Genomic DNA, 21,412 nt, shown 5'->3' with positions numbered 1-21,412 from the left:
GCAGCAAGGTGTATGAATCATGAGAATATTGAATATATCAGTGCAGAAGCAGTTGCTAGATTTTCAAAATAAAAGACACCTTCTGGTTCTTCAGAGCCCTTGCTTTCTTTAGCCATAACTGAATATCCTGGACTCCAACTGATAATCAGAAGGAAATTCTTTTTGTGTTTTTGTTCATCATATTTAGTACAGCACAATATTTAATACCAAATCCCCAGTGCTGGAACCCCCTAAAAGTTTCAGTGGAGCATGGGCCATTTGGTCAAAGGTTGATTTTTTTTACCTAAGATTTTTTAAAAAAACCAACTTGCCTTAAACAAGTGGGTGGGCTATAAAGGCACAGTTAAGACCAGAAAAATTAAGTAGTTGTGGCATAAAGCTAAAATGGCTTCTGGAGTAGGAACAAAGCACAGTGTCCTTGAACATGTTGAATGCTCAACTGTTCAACTGTTCTGTCCATAATCCAAGGAAACTCAGAACTGCCCAGAAAAGCTCTCTGCTATATTTTTGAAATGGGGCATTGTTACTATTGGTGGCATAAGAAAGGTTTCCTCATTTTGCTATTTGCAAATTAGCAGTGACTGAGCTGATGCAGAAGAAACTGGTGACATCTGTGCTATTCTCTCCAGTGGGTGAATAATTCATAATTCCATATGCCATGCATTTGAGCAGGCATCAGAGCACCTTATGGGGTATTTCCCACTACAGATAACAAATTGTTAATTGAGGATAACAGAATTCATATTCTTTTGCTGAAAGAAGAAAAAACTTGAATTTTCCTGTTTTCATATGAATTTACACAAAGATAAAGCTTATTCCTTGGTCACAGACTGAGGGTCTCATCACTTCAGCTCCAGAACTAACTAGAGACTTCTGAATTAGTTTTCTCTAATATGTTTAGATATATTTTTAAATTATAATTCATTTATCAGTGTCAAATGACTTGGTCATAGACATTGCATTAAAACATGTAGCAAAATAAGTCAGGAAAATTGAAGGAAGTTTAAGGAATTTTACTTTTTTTTAAAAGAAAACCAAGAACAATTATTGTAAAATAATACAGTTTATATTAAGATTTTTATTTCCAAAGCTTGTATTGATACTGAAGGCACATGAAAGAAATAGAAAAGCAAACACAAATAAACTGGCAAATTTAGCAATGAATGACAATACTGATTATCATGATTTTTACACCAAACACTGAAATGCCATAAAATTTAGGAAACCTGATGCACTGCAGCCACTTGACATGCAAAGATTTTGCTCTGAGCTCTGTAAATTCAGGCTGTGCTGCTCTAAATAAGCCTCAGAAAAGCTGCAGACTCCAAAGTAGTGACACATTCTGACCTGGTGTTGCACAAGTTGTCAAACAAATCAACTGTACAGTTAGAAAATGGGACAGACATAAAGAAAAATCATGTTGTATGCTAATTCAAAAGCTTCTACACGTCAGCTCTAAAGTGACCCAACAAAACTGGGTATTTTCCAAGCATCCCTTAATTCAGGATGTGTATTTCAATTCCTGCATATCTCTGCAACAAGAGAAGGCAGGAAATTCCTGATGCCATAGTTAGACGAGCAAGCTTTCAGTTGGTAGATCAGTTCCAGCCAGACCTACCATATTTTGCCACAAAATAACATAAGTATCAAGAGCAGAAAATCTGTATCAGTAGTGGAAAGATTTTAGCTTCCAAAATCCAGTATTTCCCTACTTTGTAAATAACTGGTTGCCACTGAAGCTAATTCCTCCTTTTTGATACATCATGTTGTAGATAAACATGTCAGGAGCACTTAACCAGCCAAAACTGCTTTCTTTTTTTTTTTTTTTAAAAAAAGAATACATAGAATGTAATGTGAAAAAATCTTTGGTAGCATTTAAAACCCAAGCATATAATACCTGCAAATCACGTTTCAGATGTACATCTCTTTGCTGCAGGATTTTTCTTACTGCAAAATCTTTTTCTTCTAGTAAAATTCTGGTTAGTAGAAAATCCTATGAAATGTTCCATGCTCGGTGCAAGGTGGGGGTGTGAGGGTGGTCCTTAGAGTTGTGTGGTATCCCCATAGATCTGAAATTATTTGACAATATTTTCCATGGATCATCTTCTCACACAAATACAGGAATAGTCTTTAGTTTGTATAAAATAAGAAGCACTTGTATTTTCCGGCATGGACTGGCATGGTTGCTTGTTTCAATTGTGTTTAGGGTCTGGAAAACAAAAAGTAGACATTTTATTGTTCATCATTACCCAAATGTAAGTTACATGATCTTTTTCCTCCTTCTCTTTTTCTTTCCTATCACATTTTTATTTCTCTTCCTAGTTCCTGTTTTGCTTTTTCCTGGTGCACATTATCTGTTCAGTTTTCTGGGATTTTCTTACTCCTTCAGAGTTTGTAAAACTCTTTAGATTTGTGTGCCACCAAAAAAATAAGGTAGAGATCATTCCCCAATGTCCACATGTTATCCACTACTTCTGGAACTTAGTCCTGTAGTCCTTCCTCATGAATTATTCTGCTCATCAGAGTAATCCCAGCCCCAAGAATGTGATATTATTACAATGTGTGCACACTGTCTGGGAAGTTCTTCTGGAGCACATGAGAGCGTGCAGACCCCATACCTCATTGGCAGCTCTTGCTGGGTCTAAGGCACTGTATAACAGAAAAATGGGTTGTTCTGTCAAAACAGAAACCTTGGAAATTTCCCAAGAGATTCCTGTGACCCTGCTCAGAGGAAGATGCTTGAAGAAAAAGCCTGATGAGCAATTTACTTACGAGTACCTGCCTGACATCTTCCTTACAACTGCAATTATTATTCCAGCAAGGATTCCAATTGCAACAACGATTCCAACAATTATTCCAACCAGTGCAATTGTTCCCAGACCACCTGAAAGAAGAAATTGGGAATGTTAGTAGATATCTCATGGACACCATTGATAAGAGGCTACTGATAGACCTGGTGCTGCTCTGCTGCATCACACCCCTTGGGGAAATTTCTTACTGTCTTGGGCACTCTGAAGCAGGTTTGGATGTTCAGCATCCAAATGTTCAGGATGTTCAGGATGTGAGCGTGCCTTTGGGCTGAAGGGCTCCATGTGGATGTGGATATGGAGACAGCCATCAGCTGAGCCAGGGAAGGCAGCTCAGGGAGCAGGCTGTGCCTCCCCTGAAACTTTTACTTAATGCCATGTGCACAAGAAGGGCTGCAGGGATGGGAATTGCCTGGCAGTTACATCCCCCCTTATCTTTGTAAGCAAATCTTCTCTTTAATACCTGCATCAGTTTTCTCTGGTTCCCCACTCCGTTCACCTGTAAAGACAGAAAGACAATAATTACTCACTCTGCTTTGTCCTGAGTGTTGCCTTCCAATTTGAAAGGCTATGGAGAAACTTTATTGACTTTGTAACAATGGTTTGTGGTTGTTCTTTTGGTAGAAAGTGAGCAAATAAAGTTTGGGAGAATATTTGTGATTTCCAGATATTGTTTAGTAGATGGCAGTAGAACTTAGATATGAAAAAATAGAAATGAAAGGGATTTTTACCATCAAGACTTTCTGTGTTAACTTCATAAGCAGTAGCATTTTCACTTTCTCCATCCAGGACAAAGGTACTTTCAGTAGTCTTCAGTTCTCCAAACTGCAAGAGATTTGTTACATTGTGTTATCTTGTGGGCAATGACAAGAACTGGGGGGAAAAAGAAGGAAAAGTAAACCTCTGTACATTGTCTACATGTATAAAGTAACATTTAAATTTATTGGTCTGTAAGGTGTGGATTTTTCTTTTAGTTGTCACCTCTCATGTTTGACAGTGACCAAAACAAACCAAGGCAAGCTGATTTGTCTTCCCAGCTAGAGAGTTTCTACATCAGATCTCTTGGTAGGATTGCAAAAGGTGTAGGAGGCTGCAGAATTTTGCAGACCTGACTTTTTTCAGTGGGTTTTTGTAAATTAGATTTTGAGTTTAGTTTCACTGAAACTGTTTGGGAGATACTGAAGAGGTGGGAGGTGGCAGTGAATAAAAAGGTAGCGTAAAAAATCTTTTATTTAGCATTATATACTCACTATTGTTGGTAATTCTTCATAATCTGTGTCATTTCTGTCTCTGAAATCAATTGTTGCACTTTCTTCTCCTTCTAGAACGGAGCTTGCTGAACAAAATTTTAGAAAATGAGTCAGGATTTTACTTGGTAATTACATGTTCTGGCTCCTCTGACACATAAACTTTATTAAACATGACCTCTGTGTAGTGTTCTGTCTCCCTGCCCTTGCCCACATGGGAATTGGAAATTATTTGGAATAAGCTTGAATTCTGTTATACTCCTGTCCAAAGCAGTAGGCCAAAAAGCTGAGTGAACTGTACCACTTAACTCTGGTACAACCTTGAAACATACTGGTTATTAACATTTTATCTAAGAAAATATTTCCTGGTTTATTAAGAAAAGTTTCTCCAAAGTGGATGTGATGATTCCAGATTTCAAGCTAAGCATTAGCTTAGGTATTAGGTATTTTAGACTTCAAGCATCTTCCATTTTCTAAAACAGTGAAAGATTTCTCCCATCTTTCAGCTCAGCCCCAGCTGTAACCTTTATTTTTAGAGCTTCCATCAATGCTTATGGGTGCAGCTATAGTTTGGAAATATTCCTACACAAATCAGTCCTGAGGCTTTCCAAAAGTTGTAAACCTTAATTGCCATAATTTGAATATTTAGATAACAAATATCTAAACAAAGGGTTTTCCAGACCCCTAGTTCATCTCTGCTCTTTGATAAAATGGATATTTAGATTTTAGCACAAACAGTGCTGTTAATTCACAAATACAGCCAGAATTCACCAGTAGGGGAATGAGCTGGAACAAGGTAAAACAGGGAAGTTACATCTGTGTGGAGATAACTGGCAGTACCAAGAGTGTCCTGAAAAAGCTAAGTATCATTTAATTCAATTTCGTGCTGATTCATAACCGTGTGACAGGCAGAGTGTGATGTTAATGTGGTGTGAGAGCTCCTGGGAGTTTGTAATTCCTGGTGATTACAAAGCCAGGTGAGGCTGCTTCTCCTGCTGCTGCCTGGGGCATAAAGGTCCTGCTAATTGCAAATACCAGTGGCTGAAATTTAAGCAAAGAGCTAATGGTAGATATCCTGAGCAAGTACTTCAGATTTAAAAAAAAGCACCAAAAACTTCTTTCCTGGATTTAAATTTTGTATCTAGCTTCTATTCATTAAAGCAACCAAATCAGAAAGACAGCTTTTCACAAGAATTCTTTTAAAGAGTGAAAATTACTGTACATTTGAATATCTTAGGTATGAGAAATATTCACAACCTCTTTGTTTTATTAAATTGTGACACTGTTTCTACTAATTATACTTTTTGTTTAGTGACCTAAAAACATTCTCATCTCCTCTGCATGTGAAGTTAGACAATTTCTGAGTCGTTAGATTGGCTCCAAATACTTCTTATGGAAAACTTTGTTATGCCTGAATGCACCCTATTTGTTTTATATATGATATAGAGGCAAGTAAACAGTTTTTGTTCTGTGACTGAAATTAGGATGGGCATTTTGCTTGATACCAGTCAAAATTGAAAAAAAAAGGTAGAATCTCTTTGGATCAGCTGTGCAGATGTCACTCAGAAATTGTTTTTCCTTAGTTGTAAGTTTCATTTAAATTTTGTTCATTTTTACCTGCCCCTTTTAATTTAAAAATATTGTTTCAAATAAAAAAAAAAGCCAATATTTAATTTTGAAGTTGGTAAAGAAAAGAAAAAAAATACTGGCAGCTTAAAGGAAATTTTTCATGCAGATGAATGATTTTCCATTGAGGTAAAAAAAACCCCTGGTTTTGCTTGAAACTCTCATTTTCATTCTACTGGAAATTTGCAAATATTTTTCCTTTGCCCCCAAAACTATTTTCTCAACCAAAATAGATAATTTTTATCAATCTCCACCAATGTAAGACTGAGAGCTTTGTCTCATTGCCAAGAGACCAAACACTGAACTAAACTTAGATTTCTAATTCCATGTTTACTGAAGTAAATAGAATTTTATATTTCTGTATCCTTCTAAGCCTGAACACAGATACAGTTTCTATTTAGGAGCTAAAACCGTGTGCAGCTACTACTTTAGGCAGTGGTAGATGAAGAAGCTTTATTCATGTTATGCCAACATGAGACCAAATATAGCTAATTAAGCCAGTTGGTCTCCCAGAAATCACTTTATAATCTATGGAAAGACTAAAACAGGGTAAATCAGTGTTCCAAATTAGATGGTAAAAATAATGGTTTGGTCATTTTTTGACCAGGTATTGTTGAAGTAGCATAAAGAGGGCTGACTTTTTGTTATACATTTAGATACTCTCTAAATATCAGTGCAATTTAAGATATAGCACTATTTTATAATCCTTATAAAATAATATCTTTAAAATACAATATTGTGTTTTACATCATACAAATATGTACAATCATGGCTATGTAAATGTTAAATGTGAACTAAGAAATAGCAATAGAACTCAGCAACACAAATGTGTATGGATGAGTTTACCTTGTAACCCCAGCCAGAACTGATGAAACATCCTTTATTCACTAGTTGATAATAAACAGAGAAGGAGAAAACCAATTACTAGAGGAAAATCCCCAGGAGAAGATGAAATATATTTTATATGTTAACAACAAGCAGCTTATTGGGAGAAGCTGCTTATACTCCTGGCATGGCAGTAACTTTCAGCCCTGAAAATTGCCTGGTAGTGAATGCAGGAAAGGAAAGTGTGTCACACACCAAAGGTGTAGAAAATTAATGAAAGTCACAAAGAATCATAAAATATTTTTTTCTTTTGTGATACTTGTTGCAAGTTCTTGGCCATGAGTGGCAGGTAGAAAACCAATTTCAGTGTCTTTGCCCTCTCAGCACTGTGATTGACAAAAGGAGGTGGCCCAGATTAATCTTGCCTAATTTTAGGTTCTTAATAAAGGCACCTAAATAAAGTGTCTGCTTGCCCTTATCTTCTTTTATAGTCTGTAGGGAAAAAAATAAATACCTCCAGAAGATAATTCAGCTCACCTGAGATTTGGGTCATCCTTGGCAGTGCTGCCTTTCCTTAACTGCAAAGAGAAACTGGAATATGGCATCCCTATGAACTGCCCAAAGCTGAGGCTGATCTGGTTTCTGTCAGTCTGGAGGTCTTGTCCCAGCCCTGTTCAAGCTGAGGTTCTGTGTTTGATGCAGATATTCTATTCTGGATTCTATTTCCAGGTTCATTTTAGACTGACAGGGGAGGTGGCTCAGTGGTGGTTAGACACTACCAAAATTCATACCAGAGAAAGATTGGGAGGCAATTTATTATCAGTGTTCTGCATTTGTAGGAAGGATCACTGGATACTAGACAGCTCTTTGTTGGAGAAAGTCATAATGAAGTTAAATATTGAAATGAAATTGGGAGACACTACTGAACAGTGCCCAGTACAAGGCTCTGCACCACTGACATCAAAGGGAATGCAAATGGGAATTAGGGGGTGTGTCCCTGTGTCATTTCTTGGTTTCATCTGATGTGGGCCAAATGTAGCAAGAGTCAGGGTTAAGTGGTGCTTCTGCATGTGTTCTTAATATTATCTTAGAGGAGGTTGTAAATAAAAACATTGCCTCACAGTGCTGGGGCTGTCTCCAAGGAGCCTCCTCTGTTTGCAGCTATATGTTGCTGCAGATGTGAATTAATCATTGCATCCCTTCCTGCCAAAGTTCCAGCTGGGAGCCTTTCAGTTCAAAGTCCCAGCTGCTCTCAGGCTGCAGCTTCTCACACCAGGACAAAACTTGATGTCTTTAAAAGTTTAATACTACTTTGAAAACCTCCCATGCTTAAGCATCCCGTGACCCACTTAGGAGAAGCTGAGCTCACTACTTCCATGTGTGACAGTTTACTAGAAAAACCTCTTAGGGCTGCTTTCAAAGCACAGTGGTTGTGTTGGAAAGGAGAGGGAGTTGTAAAACTCTTGTTCATTAACATTTCTTTCAGGTATCTCCAACACCAACAAAGATACTTCTGAAGATGAAAAATGTTGTAGGATCTTGTTTCTCTCCTTGCATAAACCTGAATAAACCCAAACACTAGTGGGTAAAGGCAGTGGTAAGCCTGTATTTTAGCTTAGTCCTTGAAATAGGAAGCCCTCAAAATAGAATGTTTCCATTTCTGATAGGAGTCCAGGAGATAAAAATGGCAAACCTTAAAGGATTCCCTCCAGCAAGAACTGCAATAATCCTTTACTCATTGCCCTGTTTCTACGTGAAACAAAAAGAAAAAAAATAAAACCAGCTTCAGTTATTTATAACAGCTGAAAATATCAGCTAGCAGAAAGTTTAGCAGGATGGGCCACTTGGGACATCTCCCTTTTCTGCTGGAGATGTAACTGAGCAAACATCTGGAGCTGACTGACGGATTTCAGTTTCTGCTTCCGGAATTGTTACAGACCCAGTGGTGTTGTTTGAAGGACTGTGCATGGATGTGTGTGTTGGCCATCCTGTTTTGACTGCATTTTATTCAGCATTTATGGCCTGATACAGGAATTCCCTTTTTTCCTCCTTCACTTAGAAACCTTAATTTGATTGTGAGCAAACTGAGTCACTGTATCATTATTGGAATTGGTTCTATTGTAATTCAGTGAAAACTTCTATTCATGGTGGTGGAGGTCTAATAAAAATGCATGATTTGCAAGGGATCTGCCTTTTAAATCCAGCAGCTCTGTAATTTTCAAAAGCAGTTTTGTCTGTGATTTGGCTTCATCCTCAGTTTCAGTGTATTCCAGAGTCATGTCCAAAATCTACATTAGCTCAATTTTGTCTGAGAATAGTTTCCCATTATTTTTATATTATTAGATTTATTTTTTTTAAGTATACAGGTGTTTATTTTGTTGTGAAATTGTTCAACACTTTCAAATCCAAGCCACAAAATTTTTTGTACTTTGAAAATACAAGGGTTTGAAAAACATAATATAGTGGATTCTGGGGTTTGAATTTTTCAACTTGAATTTTTTGACAGTTAAAATACTCAGACTTCAGAAAAGTAAGGAAGTTTGTTAATGAGAACTGAAATTCTCATTTGTACCTGCAGAAGTGTATCCAGAGAACTCTGTGTCCTTGGTTTGTTTGGGGCCACAACATTGGCATTTTCTTTCTCTGTTAATTCTTTCTGGAAGTTGGAGTGATCTGTCACGCCATTAAAAATCCCCTGGCGTGTATTTGAGTGTCTAGACTGTTGCTCAGGAGAAAGTATGTGCTGTCTAAATCCTGAAGTGCTTTCTGCAGTTTCCTTAGACAAAGACTGACAGCTCTGCTCTATATAACGAGGGAAGCTGGGTGACAGAAATACCAGAAACTTTGGAAAGTATCTGCCAGTCGGGAAATGGTCGTGAAGCACAAGGAAGGATTTAGCTCAGCTTTATTTAGAGTATGACTGACTTTGGTCAGGTATTCCATGTAACTCGTGATGACAATGCTTTGCTGAATTGTCAGAAACATTTCCTTCGCTCACCACACCCTGCTACAGATGGGTTTTATTGCTGGGGCTGGCTGAGCCAAAGGAACCAAGCCAGAGTTTAAATCGACAGTGCCAAGTGGCAAAGAAGCACTGGGCTGCTCCTCAAGCAAATCACATGTCTTCTGAATGTTACAATATCCCACTGGCAGAAAAGCAAACCAAAATGTGCTTTAACTGGGCAGATAGAGAAGCAACTCTTCAAGTGCTTGGTGTATGGAACAACCCCAGTCAGAGTCACAAAACAAAGCCAGGGAGGTAAAACTGGAAACTTCCTAAACTTTGCATGGTAAAATCAGCCACAGAGCTGTGGGCACTAGGAAGGAAATGATGAACTCCATTACAGGATATTCCTTTAAAATATTCCTTGCAGAACTAGACATGAGTATTCCAAATTTATGCTTTTAATAAAGTAGTTGTGTCAACCTCTGCTTTCTTCTCTACTAAGCACACTGTCCTCAGATCTGCTATCCCACGAATATGGGATAAAATTACTTTCTTATTGAGATTTGTTGTCCTGTGACCCCATTTCCCTGCTTGCAGTTTTACTAACAGTCTAATTGCTCTGAGCAGTGAGGGTTGGAACAAAGCTGGACTTGTGATCAAGGTGTAAATGTCTCTTGTATCTTGCTGTAAAGTGGCAGAATTGCAGAACTTACAGTCTTTTCACTGCAGGGCTGACCAGGAAGGAGAATTGCAGCCAAGACAAGGAGAAAAGTACAAAACTTGCTGTAAATTGGGAAATTTGGACAAATGTGCAGCACAAAGTGAACATCTGCATACAGATACTGGGATATGCAAATGAGAACAAAAGGAATTAAGAAATGACCTCTAATACAGTAATAAACTAATCTTTTCCCTAAATGACTTCCTGCTCTGGACTCTGAGGCTGCAGCCATGTGCCCTTTCACAGCTGCCTTGTTGGAGATTACTAACCCTTTGTATCTGCAAGCAGAACATTTTGCAGGTTCCTCAACTCATTTGTTTGAAATACTCATGACAGACACTGAACTGGAAACTCTTAGGTGTTAATTCTGTTCACACAGTGATTTTTGGCTACCTACTTTATGTTGCCATGCAGCAAGCAAGTTCCCCTCAAATGTGTTTAGTCTGACTTTTATACTCCACTAACAATAGACCAGCTAATGTTTGGATGGGTTTCATAGTCATAAAAACATTTTAATATGGGTTTGGAGTTAAGTGTGTCCCTAAGTGTGACTAAAACTCTCCTAACACAGTACATGCTTGCCTCAAAATGGTGATGGTGTAACAGCTGAATTGTGCCCTCAGAAAGGATTATCCTGATGCAGTTTGTGGTGGATGTTGTAGTGTTTGTAATCAACAAATAGAAGGATGGAAAAAAACATGAGGAAGTCATAAAGCAACATGAGAATGTGCTCAGCACCAGCTTCTATGTCTTTTGAGAGTTTTTGGCCAAGCTTCTGAGATGGAGAGTTGGAAATCAATAGTGCATTTGTCTCTTATTTTTCCTCATTTGTTTCTCTTTAGCACATCCCAGCATACCTATAGTCCCAATCCCACATATTTTTCTGAAACTCTGTGTAACAAATTGTGCACTGCAGAGCTCTGAGCTTTGCTGTGGGATTAATCCCCATGGAGAGGATGGTCTGAGCACACACAAATCAGAGGGGCCCTTTGAGAGGATCTGGGAGGATGTCAGTGGTAGGATCTGGCAGCTTTTTGGGTTCCATCCTGTAGTCCCTGACCACATCCAGACAAAAAGCAAACAAACCAACAAAATAAATGTGCCACTGAGCCAGGCCATGTGCCCGAGCTGGGCCAGCAGCAGCCGTGGACATTTCTGTGGTCCTCGTGTGGCTCACCTCAAGTGACACAAGGAAAAACACCACATGGTCCTGTTGGAGCCTCACAGCCTGAAAACCTTCCTGCACTGCCTCATTATCTACCTAAATGCTCTCCAGCTTCTTTGGTTTTGTTTTTTGGTTTTTCTGCAGATGATTTACAAGTCCTTGATCTGAGGTGAATGTGCAGATTCAGTGGAAAGTGCTGAACTGCAGGAGCTGAGAATCTGGCCTCTCTGTTTCCAGTTCTAGTGTGCAGCCTGAGTTAATGAAAGGTCCACTTGTAAGCTCTTAAATATTAATCTTTTCTTTGTTTGTGAAGTTACAGATTCAAAATCTAACTGTTGGGATACAGATGTGCAAACCCCTCTGCTTGCCCAGCTGAGGAGAAATCGAATTTTATTTGTTCTCTGCTGGTTTTCCACAAAGACACTGAAAAACCAGATACACTAACTTGCAGATCTACTAACTGAGCAAGATGATTTTCTCCTTTCTGTGATGTTTGCTTTGGGTATTTGACATGTGAAGTTAGATTCATATCATAAATACACATCTTACACAGATGTGTAAGAGTACTCATCACTCTTCATGCAGGATGAAAGGTTTATTTAGTAGAAGACTGGGCCCCTTTTCAATTTGTGACTGTTCAATTTGCTTGTATATTTTGTTTACAAACAGCAGTTAGAGTTCAATTTTCAAAAGGATTTAGATTTGCCTGATTTTGTTGTTTGGCTTTGCTGAGATTATGACAGATTTTGGGTAAATCAAGACTCTTTTGAAAAAATCTTTTCTTGTGATTTCATAATTTGTCTTTTTTTTACAATTTCGAAAAACAAAACACTTTTTCATCTTTCATAGCTAATTGTAAACTTCAATTTCATTTCTTATGATATAAACATATTTTATCTGAATTATCCTGTCCATGTTCTTACTTTCAGTCCAAACCAAACGTAACATGACCTGGTATAAACCTGCCTTGCATAAGGAAATATAATCTAATATTTGCCTCTAGGTAAGATCAGGCACATGGACAGTTGATATAGCCCAAGTGACATGTGGTATCTTGTTAAACAATCATGTTAATTTTTGTTCATGTTATGTGACAGCCAACAGAGTAATCTCCTTTTCTGCAATGATGCAGCACCATGGGAAAGGTTTGGAATCAGGAAATGCGTTGCCTCTGCAAAGGCCTGGTTTGGGAGCTCATTCAGCCCAAATTCCACCTCAGCTCCTGTGATTCTGTGAAGATTTGCCTGAGTTTTGACATGCTGAACGAGATCAGCAGGGCCAACATGTATCTGCTAATATGACAGTGAGAATGATGATGATGATTATTAGTAGTAATAATAATAATCCTTTTGGAAATTGGAAATACGCTTCCTGATGGAAACAAAGCTGCTTCTCTCAATCTGGTCTCAATCCATAACCTGGAGTGCCCAGCCATAAGAAAAGGGAAGCTGCAGGATTATTTATTTTTTTTCAAGGTTAAGAGGTATCAGAAGGAGACTTTTTTCCTCTGAAACCCTCAGGCCAGCTGTGTTCCCCAGAGGTTCACCAGTCTGGATAAAGCCACTCCACCAAGCGCTGCACAAGTGAAGCCTTCCCCCATCTCCCTGTCAGCCAGCAGAGATTGCTGGAGGTGGCATTGCCACTTCATATCTGTTCTAACTTCTAATTGCTGATGCTTATCAGTAAACAGCAGTGATAGACACTAAATACTCCAGACTTATTTTATCTGGAGTCTATTTTCCTGGTGTATCCTTTGGAAGTTATCCTAAATGACTGGCTCCATGTGAAGAAAAAGTCACAAAGCCTAAACAGATACAGAAAACCTTAAATACTCTAAATCACATTCTTGATCCAGCTCTGGAGCTCAATGCAAACTGTACAGGTAATAAAGCAGAGGTAGGGGTTTGCAAGCAGGAAATATTCTTATATTTTTATGATTAGTAGGGTTTCAGCCTGATTGTTGCTGGACTCCTCTCAGAGCTGAGAGAAAATATGATTTAAAACTTCTCAAAAGCCTGAAGATGAAACACCTTTTAACCTGTAATTCTGATATCTTAGATTGCTTAAGGTAATTCTATAAAACACTGGTGGTTTTGCCTCATTTCTAATGGCTTTAAACTTTAATACATTTAACATAGATGCTTTTTAAGAACAAGGTGGCTGGGTGAGCCTAGAAAACAACTTTTGTGACTTGCCTAATATCTGTTGACTTGAGTTTTTCTGTGAAATTTTGAAGCATAACTCCAAATTTCAGCCTCATGTCCTGACATACAGAGCACCATTAGAAATTTCAAGTCAACATCCACACACAGGGTGTACCAATATAGCTCCATTCTTTCCAGCAGGATGGTACTGATTGTTATCAGGCCAAAATCAGGTAATTTTTTATTTAAAAAAAAATAATTATATGTAATTAAATTAATATGTAATTTATTTATTTGAAAGTTTGGGTCCCCAAATCCAAACCTGATGAGGAGATGTATGCTTTCAAAGAGCAGTGGGCTGAGTTTAGTTACTGTATTTAGAGTACTTGAAACTGCTACAGCACTGCTTGGAACATGTTCCATGGCAATGGCAGCTGTAAACCACAATTCCTCGTGGCCAATTCATTCACCATGAGTCAAACACTACTCAGAAAGACTGAGCTTCAAAGTGACATTCCTGGAATCAAGTCTTGGTCAGGGTAATTCTGATTTACTGTTAACAAATCAGACTCCTTTCCTTTAGCTGTAGAAAGGCATCTACTTTACCCAGAAGTATATATTTCTTATAAAATTCCAAATACATACCTTTCCAAATTGTTCTTTTTGGTACATAGCACTTTTCATATCCGGCAATAATTCCCCCTGGTTTAGTTTCCCTCATTGTATAGATATTGCTTATGGCTAAATTAAACTTAGCAAAGCCCTGCATAAAGATCAAATACTAAAAATCTTAAAAGTCTCTAAGCACAGAAATTAAACTCCTGAATGAACAGATTTACAAGTTACTTTCACGGAGTTATACCCCTAAATGTCAGTTAAAGTAAATCATTGCTTGCAGAGCCGGCTGTGTGTGTTCCAGTGATTCTGGAGCCTTTTCCAAGGGCTGTGGGGGGATCCCTCCCCTGCCTGCCCCCAAACCTCTCCCTCCCTTACAGACACACACAGAATTCTTTCCTAATACAGTCAAACTCAGCCCATCGAAAACTTCTGCTGTGTTTCTTTCCAGGTCACAGCTGTAGTAGATGCCCAGTTGCAGTTTAAGAATTTCAAATCAAGTTTTACAAACAGGTCAGAGTAACTGCGTAACTCATGAGAGAGCACAGAAACTGTTAAATTACAGGAAATGTCTGGAAATAATTGTAACCAAACTTTCTCCTTACCTTCTTGAGCAAGTGCTACAAAAGGCACGCTCCCCAGGACCAAGATGAAGAATGGAACTTTAATAAACATATTTGATCTGCTTAGAGAGTCGCTTTCCAATCCTGAAGCCAGACGGATCCAAATTCGGATGATTTCTTTCAGAGGCAGTGGAGAATTGAGATGATAAAAAGAAATCACTGCAAAAAAAATACTTTGGTATTCCAAATATTCCTTTAGCTGCTGCAGCGTAAAGAGGGGAGGTTTTCTCAGATGATAACTGAACAGTTAATGAAAACTGAGTGGAGCCTGACTTCTTTTCTTTAGCCAAGGGATGGGAGCAGCCTAAAGTGGTCCTCAATGAGCAGCCAGGCCCGCCCTCCCCACGCTGTTTGGTCAGGACCAAAATTATGATCTCAGCTCAGGTTTAAAGTTACAGGACCTGTTGTGGCTTTCAGAAGACTTTTATTTAGCAAAGGGGGAAGAGGAATTTAGGCAAAGCGAGGTGTTCCCTCCCTTCTGCAAACTGTCTTAAAAAAATCCTTAAAGAACAACACTAAGGACGCTTTTCTTGTTATTTCCAGCAGTGAACTGATGTGTTTTTCATTTCCAAGTGAGCCCCCATGTTTATCTAAGCAAGTGTGGTACTGAATGTGCATTTAGGGGTACTGAAATAGTTTTTAGGGCAAGCTATTTAATTCTGCAGTAAATACTGCCTGAATTTTCCTGTGTGTCTGTGTCTCTCATCTTGTGTCCTCAAGTGACATCCTGGCTGTGCTCGACCGTTTCCCTCTGCCCACAGGCTCGCTGGCCTTGGGGAGCTGATAGCACCCTTCAGAGAGAGGATTTTTCCTTTTCATGTGCAGTTCTGGGAGTGCAGCCCCTCCAGCAGCCTGTGCAAGACTCGTTATGTTTTCCTTGGCTGTGTTTCTGGGCTCCAGCTTTGCAGGGCAGGGCTGTGAGGCTGGATACCCCCACCCTGTGTAGGAGACAGCTCACCGAGAATGGTTCTGAGACAAACTGAGCAGGACTTGGGGAACAATGACTTCTATCAGTCCTTTTCTCAGTCTTGCCTCATCTTGGGCAAGGGATATTTGACTGAGCTGCATCTGTTTAAGAGTGTAGTGAGTTTTAAGCAGGGCTCATGTGTGAAGTGTCCCAGTGACAGAGCTGGGTGAGGAAATGTGGGACCCTCTCCCCTGGGTTCTGCAGTTCCAGGACACCAGCACAGATTTATTTCCTTTCTGTCCACAGCTATGGAATAACCTCTGCCAGAGGAGTGGGACAGACTTGTGGCAGAGGTTTTGTCTCTTTCTAAATACACACACACAACCCCCCCACAACCAAACAAACAAAAAAAGAAACCAGGGCTGGATTGTTTTGCTCAGGGAATGTGAGTCTGAGCTGTTGTTAAAGACCCCACAACACTTGGTGATATAAAGGCCCCAAACAAATCTAAACATAAGCAGTGATGTAAAAAGGGCTGCAGGTGGGGAATGCAACACCTCCCATAGGTATTTTCTTTCTTTCTGAAGTGCTAGGTACCAAAGGAATTTGTTAGCTGTCAATTATGGTGCTATAATTGTGTTATTTGTGATGAAAAGGAGTGTAGGATGAGAACAGTTGGTGCCAATGCAAAGAAACAAGAGGCAATATTGGCTGATTGTCTTCAGGAAAACAGCAAAATAAACATTGCCATGTACTAACTTTCAGTATCTTAAAGTCTGGGATTAATTATTGCTTGATAACTCTGTTTCAAATTTATTTAAAAGAATGTTTGCTTCTTGGGGAAATGTTCCTCATAGGAAACTGAAGCTTGCTAGGGGAGTATGTCAGTTTTAATGGAACTTATTTTGAAAGACTGAAACAAATTCTCTTTTACCTTATCAGAATGGAATGTTTGGAATTCTTTATATATCTTCAGAACAAAAAATTAATGTGTACACTATGAAAGAACAAACAGTGACTTTTAAATGTTAACAAATTCTCAACAGAAGCAATAAGAAGGGGATTTTTAGAATTCCATTCAATTTTCAAAAGTATTCAGAAGACCTTTTACTTTTTTGATTATTCATATAAACAATTTTGTCTCATGTTTAGGAATAAATCTTTCTCAAGGAGAAGCTTTTTGCTGAATTATATAAATTCTCACTTTAAACTTTGCCATATTCTGGGTATAGAGCTGAGGCACTTGAGCTCTGAGGAACTGGAGATATCCAAGTTCCAGCACTTATTTCAACACTTTTTAATACTTTTATTATTCTTCCATTTTATACCAGCCTATTTCTCCTGCTCCAGCCTGTTCCTGAAAGGAAAACTCCTTAGATTAACTTATTGAGCTAGGAATAATTTAATAAAATCATCTTCTATCATGGTGTCATAGGGCAAGAAATGTGCCCACAGATACAAAAGCAAGAAATGTCTTAGTAATTGTCATCTTGGGATGGAATTGTTCCTGAGGGAAGCAGGGGCAGGAACTTGTCTTTGCAGGGACAACGTGTTGCTGTGCAAGGAGATGAAGGCTGGGAGACACTGCTGAGCCCTCTGATTGAAAACATCAACAAAATTCCTTTGGAGGAGCCAACACACCCTTGGGAGAGGAGATGGATCCAGGGAGATGAGGGAGCAGTTTTCCCCTGAGCTGTGCCACATTGAGGGGGTTTAATGAAACTGTGCTTCACTGCTTTCTAATTCTGTTAAGCCAACAGGTTCTGTGACAATAAGGGAGATATTCACAGGTTCTTATTTAACAATTCATCTGCATTTAAAGCAGCTCCTGGTCCTGTGCCTGTGTCAGAACAGGAGTGAGCACATACCTGAGTGTGTGTGCTGCCTGCAGTGGAGCTGCACGTGTGCTCAAATGCTGGCATGAAATGCAGGTTAGTTCTACTCAGGGATGTTGTAATTTGGTCTGGGTGTGTTATGACAATTCCCACAAATTGCCAGGATATGAGTGCATGGGTCACTCTTTTTTTTTGCCAGGCAGGTCTGTGTTTTTAATCCCCATGGTTTAGGGGAGGAGGTGGAAAGGGTCTCGAGTACACTCAGCACTTGTGTTTTCATTTCATAATCCGTTCTTTCCTTCTCATTGTATCAGTGGTTTGCAGAGTCTTGTGGGAGGCTTAGACTGTCTCTGCTTCAGTGAGAGCAAGGAATGAAGCAGAGCTGGGGGAGTAGAGAAGTGGTGACTGTAACCTGCAACACGTTCTGCCTCACAAGCAGAGCTGTGCAGGAGGATGTTTTCTCCTGACTCGTTGTATGAACCCAGGGGTTGAACTCAATCACAGATTCCTCCCATCAAAAAAGGGTTTGACTTCATGTAAATAACCCATAAGATCATCCACACTCAGCTTAATGTCCACCCAAGGATGAGCTCTCTCTAAACACACACTGGGAAGGGCACACAGATGTCTCTCCACAGAGGAATATCCCAGCTACACCTCCACAGTCTCCCAAGTGGGCAGGGGTTGTAGCATGGGGACACACGTCCTGCCTTCTGCCTGACTTCTCACAGAATTGTTCATCTGTGTGCTGCTAAAATTTCTCTTTCCATGGGACCATCTCATCCATCATCACTGGACAAGTGAAATCCTAGCTTACAGCATCTCCAACCCATAGAAAGTAAACCCATATTTTCCTTTCCTATTCTTTCAGTAAAAGCACTCAAAAAGTGTAAATTAAGCATTCCATTTGATGACATCCTCTACAAATCTGCTCTGTAACTCAAAAAAATACTGTCTCTTTCTGCTGCCAAATTTCCTGTTTCTGTACCCTGGGGGCAGCTGTGGGCCCTGCAATATTTGGTCAGAAGCATAAAAGCTGTTTTCTGCAAGCTTTATTAATTTTCAAGCCATTTCCTGTTTTCCCTTTGCAGCCAAACCCACCCCTTTTGGCAGGTACTGAAATCCAGAAACACTGGATTCAGTCTGAGGAAAAGTTCAATCACTTGAAAGAGGAGGAGTCCCCAGGTGATAGCTCCAATTTTTGTTATCTGCTCTCCATGAGGCAACTTTGCTTTGCTCTGAGGTGATCTTCCAGCAGATTGTGCTGGGTGGGATTGCACACAGCTTTTGCAGAACTGCAGATCCTTGCCTTCAGGAATGGCTTTTACCTTCCCTTATTCCCAAACTGATAAAAGTTCAAATCCATCCTATCTTGTCACTGATTTATGTGGTCCTTAAAGATGTGTCACTTTTGGGTTTGAGTCACTGTGGGTTTCATTTCTGATTTCTGGAATGCAGGAGATGAGAACACCTAGCAGCCTTGAGCTGCCAAAATGGCAATCCTGAGGTTTTTCACTCTCTGGTGTCAGGGAATGGGAGAATGGAAGGTGCTGCTTTCACCCTCTCTGTGTTTCTGCAGCCTCTCCTGACTGACAGGCAGAACATTGGTGATGTGAAGTCAGACTTGTTAATAAAAGAATAAAAAGTAAAATGTGTCCTATAGGAAGGGATTGCTCTGAGTATTGACAAATGCAAATATGCATATTATGCAGCTTTTTAAAGATAAGCAGCTATAAATCAACCCCTTTTCCTTGACCATCTGTGCTCCTGACAGTACAACAAATGCACAGAGCTGTGAGCAGCCCAAGCTGTCAGATGTGGAGAAGAGAGACTGTGAATGAGAAAATTGCAACAATGCTTGAGGTTGGAGTCCTTAAGCTACAGCAATATTTGTCAGTTTTAGAGATGGGAATGCATTTTCAGCTGACATAAATCAGTTTCACCAAAATCAATATCTACCAGCCCTCCAATCTATGGGGTACAGAGGAAACCAAAAATATTTTAGGATCTGAGAAATGGGCACACACTGAGTCAGTGCCTCCAGGCTGCACAGGAGGATGATGGAAGAGAAATTCTAGGGCAGCCAGGTGCCATCCTAGCCAGGAAATCAAGATGTATTGAATTGACTCTCAAAATAAATACATTTAAAGAGAAAGAAGCAAGTCTCTACACTTTAAATAATTTAATTTGAGATTTATGGGCAGATGTTTTTTGTAAAAATTGTGGTTCTCTGTGATGGCATTTTAGTCATTCCTGAAAAGAACTGATTAAGATGTGCTGGGAGAGGGAAAGGGCACAGAGGGCTGCACAGTAGTTTTGTGTAGAGCAAGCTGATCTATGTAAAATGGCAAGATTTCTCTATGACATTTTAAAATCTGTCGTTTGATGATGAAGTTTCAAATGATGTTGAAACTGGATTTTGTTTGTGTTTTAAGGTTTTTCATTAGAAGCAGATGAATTCAGGCCATTTAACAGCAAAACTTGAATTATATTTTTTAATGTAAGATAACACCATTGCCCACCTGAAGCAGAACACAGGTGTGAGGGGAGCAGGAGACACTTGGCAGATGATCTGCAGTGTCTTTCTCAAGAGGATACGAGTGTTGGTTGTTTGTAAGGACCCTGGAGCTGAGCTTTCAGCTGCTTCCTCAACGAGACTTTCTCCAGAAACATAAAATTCTCAGATTTTCAGAGAAATTCTCAGGGGACACAGTCCTGGAAACATAAATTTCATGGAGATCAACAGGTAAAGAGCTGATTGTAGGGAGTGGACGTGTTCCTAGAGCTGGGATTTCTGTCTGTGAGTACTTTATCCAGAAAAAGTCTTCTCAAAGTCTGCCAGCAGCTGTCTCTACGTGACACACAATGGAGTGACTCAGAGTTAAATATGGAATGCCCACTCTTTACTACTTTTAAACCTGTCACTGACCACCATGTATTTAACAAAAAATTATAAGGTTGAGGTAGGTTTTCTTAGGCCAGGAGTGTTTTTTTAACTAGAACAGTTATATAAGGAAAGCAACACAGCAATGGAGCCAGAAGGGGAAAACACACAGACTGTGTACTCAGTTTCATTTATTGCAGAATGGTCCTGTGAGTTTGTTAATACTTTCAGAGGCTTTCACTGCTTTGAGAGTGAGCTTATAGAGATAAAGCAAATGCCTGTCAGTAGGAATTTACATGCCCTAATTTTTTTTAAATACACATTGTGATAGTGTGCTGGGAATCTAGCAAGAGACATTGAAATCCTGACAAGGTGACTGAGATCACACCTGCTGGGAATTTCAGCAGAACCTGGGGCAGTCCCTGGAATATTTGAAGCCAGGTTTTCTCCTAAGAGCCAGCCAGGATCTGCCTGGGCACCTTCAAGGTGTAGCAGGACTTGCCTGGGTTTCCAGGGAGAGGGAAAAGGCACCAAGGCACAAGCTGTATAAAGGCACGTTAAACTCCTCATTAAATGACTAATTGTCTCTTTGGATGAACTCAGGAGTTTTTGAGAAGAAATTAAATGCACATGGATGAATAAATAAAAAATACTACCCCCATGAAATTCCCTGAAAAAAGTCCCATTTTACTCTGATTTTAGAGAGGAATCACCTATAAAATAATGTGGTTTCTTTCCCTTTCTGCATACAAAGCATATTCCCAAGAATAAGCAGCTTTGTGGAGGAAGTGCACAAATGAGAAAAGGCTGGTGGAAAGAACAGTTGTGTTTCAGATGGGGAGGGAAGGGAGGGACAGAAAAGCAGGTCCGTGTGGGGAAGGAGTGAATGCAGAGTGGTGTTTTCTGGTTGTCCTTCCTGATTGTACTGGGATTTATCTGCAAACAACAAAGTGAATAAAATAAAAGAAGCCCATTTCCACAGTACCTGTGGCCACGAGAGGGAGTGAGATGTTCACAGGTCCTGGCTGGGATGAAATTCTCTCAGTGTAGGGCTGGTTGCATCGCT

The 21,412-nt window shown here is 39.5% G+C and overlaps 2 protein-coding genes across 4 annotated transcripts in view; one reads left to right on the top strand and one right to left on the bottom strand.

Annotated features, from left to right (window-relative positions):
• LRRC38 (leucine rich repeat containing 38) overlaps positions 1-21,412 on the top strand; it is a 54,978-nt gene that overhangs the window by 8,445 nt on the left and 25,121 nt on the right. The gene's annotated exons all lie outside the window — the stretch shown is intronic.
• Positions 1,059-15,488, bottom strand: PDPN (podoplanin). Of its 2 annotated transcripts, none has more exons than XM_023940646.2 (6): positions 14,703-15,488; positions 4,058-4,143; positions 3,539-3,632; positions 3,271-3,306; positions 2,773-2,884; positions 1,059-2,209 (listed from the first exon to the last, which is right to left on the bottom strand). In XM_023940646.2, the coding sequence occupies exons 1-6, from the start codon at positions 14,770-14,772 to the stop codon at positions 2,203-2,205; spliced, it is 405 nt and encodes a 134-aa protein (XP_023796414.2). In that variant the 5' UTR covers positions 14,773-15,488; the 3' UTR covers positions 1,059-2,202. The 2 variants fall into 2 exon arrangements, with proteins under 2 accessions (XP_023796414.2, XP_023796416.2); XM_023940648.2 differs by having other exon boundaries at positions 2,779-2,884; positions 14,703-15,449.

This window comes from Cyanistes caeruleus, chromosome 22, assembly GCF_971803275.1.
Source record: "Cyanistes caeruleus chromosome 22, bCyaCae1.hap1.1, whole genome shotgun sequence".
In the NCBI taxonomy this organism is placed as follows: domain Eukaryota; kingdom Metazoa; phylum Chordata; class Aves; order Passeriformes; family Paridae; genus Cyanistes; species Cyanistes caeruleus.
This window is presented reverse-complemented; position numbering and strand designations above follow the sequence as displayed.

Bases quoted from the DNA above. Each gene is read 5' to 3' on its own strand.
- PDPN (XM_023940646.2), bottom strand. From the start codon at position 14,772: ATGTTTATTAAAGTTCCATTCTTCATCTTGGTCCTGGGGAGCGTGCCT. The intron at 3,307-3,538 runs GTAAAAATCCCT...CTGTCTTTACAG, and splicing joins TAACACAGAAAGTCTTGATG to GTGAACGGAGTGGGGAACCA. The intron at 2,885-3,270 runs GTATTAAAGAGA...TTCTTCTTTCAG, and splicing joins ACCAGAGAAAACTGATGCAG to GTGGTCTGGGAACAATTGCA.